This window comes from Meleagris gallopavo, chromosome 3 (assembly GCF_000146605.3).
Source record: "Meleagris gallopavo isolate NT-WF06-2002-E0010 breed Aviagen turkey brand Nicholas breeding stock chromosome 3, Turkey_5.1, whole genome shotgun sequence".
NCBI lineage: Eukaryota > Metazoa > Chordata > Aves > Galliformes > Phasianidae > Meleagris > Meleagris gallopavo.
Genome location: NC_015013.2, coordinates 80,652,262 through 80,660,887, shown reverse-complemented (window position 1 = coordinate 80,660,887; position 8,626 = coordinate 80,652,262). Strand labels below are relative to the sequence as shown.

Genomic DNA, 8,626 nt, shown 5'->3' with positions numbered 1-8,626 from the left:
AAAAAAAAAGGAGTATGGAAGGGGTAAAGAGCCCTTGTATTCCTCAGTGTTCTGCTGATAATAGAAGATAAAATAATTTTCTTCAGTCACATGAGTTACCATATATCAAGTAAGATCTGAACACACTGAAACAAGGACTGAGGAGCTATTCTAAAGCTTGGAATTCGAGATATATAATAATTCAAAGCTCTCCCTCAGTTTCGACACAGTTGAGAGACATCACTTGTCTACCAGCCATGGCCATACAGGAATTTGATGTGCTGGACTATGTTACTGGCAAGTGGGTAATGGTGAGGAACTTGAGACTGACATGCTCAACTTGCTCTTTCAGAGCTTGGCTTGCCAAAGTAAATGGCCTTTCTTTTCTACTCATGAAGGGAGGATGTAAATCTTACACTTTGGGTTTATCCATTTTGATCCACTCTAATATGAGCTGAAGGTATTTACTGTGTAAAGCTTATGGTTATCTAATTTTGAGGACAAGAGATACCCACAGAATGATTCAGAAACTTAATAAATGTAAGAAGTTCCTTTAAGTATGTGAGATGCCCTGGAAGATGCAAAAACTAACAAACAAACCCAACAACCCAAGCCCAAAAATACAACAAAAACCAAACCAACCAAACGACCAAACCAAAACACAAAACAAGCAGTAGTTTCAGTTCTTCAGGTTAATTCTGCTGGCACACCTTTATTTGCCATTCAGGAGTCCAGCCAGGGAGAGAGCTAAAGCTTTGTGTATTTTCTGGCTCAGCAATGTACACTCACATCACCAGATACAGTGATTCAGTAATGATGCAATTATAGCAATAAAAAGGTGATTGAAGCTTAGCTGATCAATAAAAGCTCTCTAATCCTTACCAATGGAGATAACATGCAGCTACTTTTCATTTTTATCAGAAAATACATATCTGGAGCTTCATAAGGAGCTAGTCCAAGAGTCTTTCCTACAGCATACTCAGGACTATCTAAAAGGTATCAAAAAACCCAAGCAATTACAAGTTTGAGAGCAGGCTTGAAAGTCACACCTGACACACACACACTTTGATGAAGGCTCAGTTTTCATCTTTTTCTTCTATTCCAATAACCAGCATTGCTTTTACAAGATATCTCATCTAAAAACTAGATTCTGTAGCAATCACAGACCTAACACACCACTGCAAAAAGTATCATCTAAGCATCTCTCTCATGAGGCCCCATTAATAGATAACTACACTTTTTTTGCATGCTGCTTTAAGAATGTTTGCTGCTTTCAAAGACTTCTTTCTTCCCCACAATCCCTCTTCCTATTCCAGCTCAGTTCCCAAGTTGAAAGGCTGGTTACCAGCAATTACAACAATTCCACTGCCAGATACAAGTTCATGAAATACCTACCGAGGCTGCTATGCTTATGTTATATTCGTGATCACCTAGAATCCTCACGTATGTTGTGGAATTTAATCTGCGAGGGTAGTGATGCAGAGATGTAGTTGCTGCTTGCAGTAGAAAAGCTCCGAAATAAAATACAAAAGTAGCACCGTGGAAAAGAAAGTCCTGAAAAGCAAACAACAGGTTCAGTCTGGGCTGCTATACGTACCTAATTCTTCTAGTCTCAGCATAAATGAAATCCAACACAGAAACATGACATGAGCAGTGATAACAATAATTGTTCGTAAGCAATGTTTAAGCACGACATATTTTCATATCTGCCTACAATTATAAGTAACTCAACATAATTAGTAATAAAGGGCAGCCCTCCTTCTCCCAAACCCTGCATTCTTTCAAATTAAGAGGCACGCACTCATCTACATGCACATGTTGACCTTTTAAAATCACTTTAAAGCTAAAAGTGGGTGCTTACAGAGTTCTCTCTTACTGAGGATTAGGTAAAAAACAGGGGACATACAGGCCAGCTCTATCACAATACAACCAGTACAAGCTTGCAGTCTCCAAAATCCATTCTCAGCTATAACCTAAACTCCAAAAGCACCCCTTACTTGCTTCAATTTTGTTTATGGAAATGCTCAGAAACACACCAGCCCTGACACAGTTGAAATGTACTTCTAGGCACACAGTCCAAGAACTGAGGCACTTCTGCAATTCTCTCTGACTTCGCTCTATGCAAAATGCAGTAGTTTGGAAGTACTTTGTGATATTGCTGAATAAAATGCCTGGGTCTTGCGAGGAGTTAGGCTTTGCTTTATATTCACATCTCTCCTGGCTTTCTCCAGGCAATTCCCTGCTCTGGGATGTGTACCAGTTACACACAAGGTTTAGACATCTGACATTTCTGGGTTCTAATACTGAAGTACATGAAAAACAGCTTTGTTGCCTAAATCGTTCTGTGGGTTGAGTTTCACAGTGTTCCATGCAGAAAGATCCGACCTGTTCCAGAACAGTTTCAAAATGTCCAAAATATTCTTCAATAATCTCCCTCTGTTCATTTTACAAAGCAGACACTGGCAAAACACTCAGTTCCTGAGTCTGTACAACACGTGCTTTGTGCATGCACATATGCAGGTGTGCAGAAGTACAGATATTTTGAATATTATACACAAGTATAGGTATGCCTGTTGACAACAATCACAATAAATGTTTCACATCTCACACACTGATGTATTCATTACACACCTGTAATTAACATGTGCAATTGGCTACCAGTATGTCAGGAGTGAGAACTCAGGAAGCATTCCATGTGACTCATCACAACAGCAGTCAGCACTCAGATGCATTGGAAGTTACTGTGCAATACCCTTATCTACTGACTATCTGATATCAAAGTAGGAATGTGCTGCCTTTCCCCATTCAGAGAACATTTCCCTGTTTAGATAATTGGTTCTTCATCTGTGTTAGGTTCTTGTTATTGAAGTAATTTCCTTTTCAAATTAATCAGTTGCTCCATATTTGTTAGCAGCTAACACTGCATGCTGGTCAGTTCTGTAAGTTATGATACGAGATGCAACTACAGTTTTCAATTCCATTTAGCCAGGAAATAGATTTCTCTTAATTAAGAATGGTTTGAGGCTAAGTTTCTGCAGCAATTCCCAACTGATGGTCTAATTCCCAACTTCCATCCCAGCTGCCTTTTTTCTTTTTTTTCCGGTCATACTCAAAAAAGGAAGTAATCAATAGGAGATCCACCGACATGCACAGAACTAAGAGAAGAAAAGAGGGCAGCAGGTGGCTGGATGTCCTTCATGTGCCAGGCTTGCCAAATCTCAAGCTTTTGCCATGAGACACATTCCCTCAGTTTCCAGGTCTTCTGTAACATCTGTTACCTCATATAAAAACAGTAGGAACCAGCAGCTCCCTGTGCATGAGAGTTCTGGAGCACCAGAGAACTCCTGCAACTAAAGGAAGCAGTTCTCACTACCAGCAGCATCTTTTACACTACCACCTGCACACACCATGTCAGATCACACACAGATGTCACTGTGTGACAAATACCAGATCTATCATGGCCTGACACACAAATCTCAGGGCACAGGTTTCCAACAACACAGAGCTCTACACAAACCCACAGATAATCAAGGACATTTCCTATCGGTGGGCTACCGAGTATGCAAGTACGTCAGTGTTACTGGCTGCAACATTTGGCACTACAGCTCACCAAGAAGCACAAATAGCTCCACGAAGAAGGCAGTGCTGACTGCATACAGGAGAAGCATTTTCAAAAGACAAACTCTTTAATTTCCTCCATTCTTCTGCTGAGCTCTATAATTTTCTTCTCCTGGCAGCAATTACAGTGAAGCTATACAGCATCAGTAAGATTTCACATTCACATGGTTATGGTTTCTATAACCAAGAAACCCGAGATGTTATTGCTGAAAGGATATATATATATATATATATATATATATATATATATATATATATAAATAATTGTATATATATATAATATAAAATAATTGTGAACCTGCTCCCTAACTCTGCGCTACATTAACACTTGTATCATCACTGCAACCTCGAACAAAAATAATCAGTACCAGATCTGCAGGTATGTCAGTTCACAAGTAATTTTGTAAAGGAGTGCTGTGAGTCAGGTCATAAAGAATGCTATTTGTCACACCATCTGGTTTGACACAGAGTGATGTACTAAGGTTCATGTTTTTCTCCAACTTTTCACTGTAGCATCATGTTCTTTTTAAGTGTGAGTTCAGTGGAGCTAATTATGTCATGATGTATTGTGAAATGTACATCTGTAAAAATCTCATGCTGTCCTTCAAATTCACACCTAAACTTCCAGAATCTGAGCCAATATTTCTTCATGAATTTATGTATGATAACATTAGTACTCTAACATAACCAAATCATGGCTCTACCCATTCTAATGTAATTGAATGACTTGTATCTTCTGAGCAAATTTAATTTCTGAAGTAGCAAAAATGCATATTTACATAAATACATGTCAACCTAAAATAAACAGGTATACCCTTTTATTGAATAATAATACAAAATAATTAAAGTATTTCTGGTAATTATTAATTTGAAACAAAAGGTGAAATCCTTGTGAAGTGGTACTTCACTTCTGTCAAGTTGCAGAACATTTGTATACCTCAGAACAGTGGTCAAATGATGCACCTAGTGTTATTTTTATTCAAGACTAGAAGAGGGTGGATTTCAGCTACCATGCTAGAGCTGAAAGGATTCACACTACATTTACTATTATATACTGGATGTTTAGTTATGACAATTTTCTGAAGTAAGTTAGAGTCCCACAGACACAGCTTTTACACAAGCCATCCAGCAGTTCCCTGACATTGAAAGTTTCTCAGTGATTTATCATGCACAAGGGGAGAAAATGAACAGCACAACCCAGCACTGTCAGTATAAAGTAGCCAACGTAGAACATACAATGCTGTTTAAAGATGAAGATTTTCAATCTATAAAAGACCATGCCCTCATCCAGCAACCCTTAAGTAGATTCATGATTGTAAATTGGCAAATAGTTTCAATGAAACCCAAGACACTATTAATTTACTTAAGTGATGCACATGCTCAAGGATTTGTTGCATCATAATTTGTGAGGATGTCATAGCACAAATCCCTGTAAGGCTCTCTGTAATTGTAACTCATTATTAGCTTAATTATTGCTTGTATTTTGTTGGAAAGCTGAGATTGAATGCACATTTGCTTTAGTAGCATCCTGTTCATTTTAATATAATCCAGTTTGTTATCATCAATGGCGTCTGAAACTGTCAGAGTCTCAAACTTATGAAGCTCTATGACTTTGTTTTTAAGGATATTAATCTCAAGGAGATGTCTGTTAGCAACTAGAACACATAAACAAACACTTATACTGATGATGAAGAACACAAATCCAGCTATGATCAAAAAGAGTCAGTAAGAAAACTAAGGGACCTAGGAGCAAAGTGAAGGTGATCAGCAGTTATAAACAAACATGCTTTAATATTTTAGAAGTTTCTTCTTTTGAAAGATTTTTTTTTGATCATTCACACTTTGATGACAGTCTAGCCACCTGTTATTAGTCATTCCCATCATTATTAGAGCCATATCACCTTGCATCCAAAACCCCAAAGTAAAAAATCACTTTACGACAACCAAGGAGTAGATAAATTAGCAGCCAATAAGCCAAGATATCTGCGTGGCTGGTGAAAAACAGAACCACAGCTTCCCTTTTTAATAGGAAGGTACAGTCTGTGAGAACTTCTGGCACAAGCCACAATGCTCCATTAGAGCATGAATTAAGTCTTGTCTTCACACTAGACAGAAACTGAGCAGAACGTAAGTCTGCAGTCTCCCCAAGACTCCTTTAAAGATGACAAACATCTCCTACAAAAACGTTAAGCTACACCACACTGCAGCCCATGCCTTCTTTGACTATCTAAGCTATAACAGCCAGCTGTCAGTGCAGTCCTGACTTTAAGGAACTGACCCACAAGGCAGCTGAAGACATTCTTAGGAAACAAAGGAAACAACTTGGGTGCTTTGGTCTGGTGCTATTCAGACAACCACATCAGACAACGTATTAAAAAAATATATGTAATATTTTCAAGGAAAATATTCACCTCTGTAGTAGTTGGAAAATATTTTTTAATTTCCAGTTCATAATTATTTCTGACCATTTATATCAACTTATTTTCACGCTTTACTAAACTAGTCCTCTTCCTGCTGCTTATGCCTTTCATTTGCTTATAGAGGAAGAGCACACTGCTTCAATCACTTTCGAAAGCCAGGTACTTTCAGCCTCCATTGTAAAAGAGGTCCTTGTCATCCTTGTAGCCCTACTCTGTCCTTTTCCAGTCCTGAGTTCCTGTTAAACAGAAAGCCAGACATTCAGACTTGGCGTACATTTCATTAAATCATTTTCAATTTATAAAACAGAAAATACATTTTCTACAAATATATATGAATGAACACATATCTTATTTATATTTCTATATATATTTATATTAAAAATACATTTCTAAAATATCTTACTGTCTGGTTCCAGTTGACAGCGATTCTGTTTGCATAACCGAAGAGAAACACACACAGGAACACAATGGACAGGAACCACGCAGTCACTGCTACAAACATTACCCATCCTTGCAGCAGTGGCAGTGGAACTTGTGTAGAAGCTACCAAAATCCAGACTATTGTTCCAAACAGCTGTAAGGAAAGGAATACAGGTGATGAACTGAGAAAGAACTTCCAATTTTGTCCTCTCTCCCTATTAGCACTTTATTTATTAGCACTTTGTATCACAAATCAAGCCCTGAGATTGCTTTCAGAAACCTGGAGGAGGTTCTTCAAGATGAGGAGTACTTCAAGAGTACTCCTTCCAATACGTGAAGAAGGGAGCTTATGTAAACAGGAGGGAGAGCAACTTTTTAACATGGGCAGGTAGTAATAGGATGTAATGGGGTAGTAATGGGGGAAAGGAGATTTTGATCAGATGTCAGGAGGAAATTCTTTACTCAAAGGATGGTGAGGCACTGGCAAAGCTGTCCAGAGAAGCTGTGGATGCCCCATCCCTGGAGGTGCTCAAGGCCAGGTTGGATGGGGCCCTGGGCAGCCTGATCCAGTCAGTGGCAGCCCTGCCCATAGCACAGGGTTAAAAATAAATGATCTACAAGGTATCTCCCAACCCAAGCCATTCTATGGCTCTGTGATCTTCAAAGAGCCCAACTGCTGTTCTCACAAACTGCAGGCACTAGGCAGTAGCTTGACAAAGCCTCTCTTAAAATAGTCTTGAAAAAGGGATTGACAAACTCAGGTAATTTCCGTGCTGTTGCTGAGTATTTACTTACACACACACACACACACACACAAGTTAGCATGATAGGGATATACATCAAATTTGGATTCAATCTCATACTATTTAGTTTTGTAGTTATAATCAGATGAGACATATAAAGGAGACGAAACGGCATCGTCTTTTTTAATGTATTTGTAATAAAATACTGAAAGAGAATACATTAAGTAATGAAGTGTAAGAGAAAACTAGACTAAGAGTAAGATGAGATATAAATAACGGTGCGTTGACTAGAAAAATACACAGCTTTCCAGAATTATTGTTAGCTAGGGGAAGAATTCAGCAGCACCTATTTTCTTTTCAGCATTCAGATTTTAGAGATTGAGTAGTGAGGATACTGTGCTATGATGGCCTGATGGAGAATATACACTCTAAGGTTTGCCTGGCTGGCCTAGCAAAAGGTACCAGCTCTCCTGCAAATCCTGCCTCTTTATGATACCTGAAAAAAAAAAGTATTAAAACCCTAGGTATATTAATTTATTATGGAAAGGTTTAATGTCATAATCCAACCTGCTGCTGGATAGCTACAATTAATTTCAAAGCAAACTACTACTTTTTTGCTCAAGTCTGACAGATTTAAAACTACAACTCAGAGACTACGCCTTCAAAGTCAAAGAACTTTCCTTGAATGAAGGTTGGAAGGGAAACATCTTCCAAAAGAAACCTGCTATGAAATTAGTTATAATCAGTGACAAAATTAGTTGGGTCCTCTGTAGCGTTACATTGCAGCTGCATGCACATAAAACGCATGGCTAGGCTCAGCGCGGAACTCCCAGCAGTTCAGTATTGGCCTTCAGGTTGTTCTCAGGGGTTCCATTTTTAGCTGTTGTGAAGAACCAACCTTTCTCCAGTTTCACAAGACTGCAGGTGCAGCTCTGTTATGTACAGACCAGACAGTGATGGGCAGCGAGGACGCAGAAAGGACAGCAGGCAGTGTCTACTAATCAAAACTCAGACACGTATGAAACGCTCCCACTACTTTGAATGTGGAACTTTGTACCTTGATAAAATGAACTCTGCCAAGATTCTTCCCCTCCACACTACTCGTGCCAGACACTAAATTCAAAGGACCTCAGCCCTACCTACTTCAATACATCTTCCGCACACACTAAACGCACTTGAAGGATTTCGCACAGAACCTGTAACACGACCAGCGCAACTCTGCAGGGTCGGTTTTTGGGTGCGAGGCTCGCACACAGCCGCCCCGGGCACAGCTCCCCTTTCCCCACACGGGCGCTCACAAAATGGCAGGTGAGGCGCGGCGCTACGCACGGCCGCCCACGCGGTGGAGCCGCAGCCAGGAGGGCGCGAGTGCGGCAGGTGGAGGCGGCGGGCAAGGGAGGGCAGCGAACGCGCGACGAAGGGAGCCCGGGGCAGCCCGGCCCGCGC

The 8,626-nt window shown here is 39.8% G+C and overlaps 1 protein-coding gene across 1 annotated transcript in view; it reads right to left on the bottom strand.

The window, feature by feature from the left end:
* The window catches only part of MAL2 (mal, T cell differentiation protein 2), a 21,978-nt gene that overhangs the window by 4,229 nt on the left and 9,123 nt on the right, over positions 1 to 8,626 (bottom strand). The window contains exons 2-3 of the mRNA XM_031552973.1: positions 6,421 to 6,591; positions 1,375 to 1,533 (exon numbers count right to left, since the gene is read on the bottom strand). Coding sequence (XP_031408833.1) covers positions 1,375 to 1,533; positions 6,421 to 6,591 — 330 coding nt within the window. The remainder of the gene's footprint in view (positions 1 to 1,374; positions 1,534 to 6,420; positions 6,592 to 8,626) is intronic.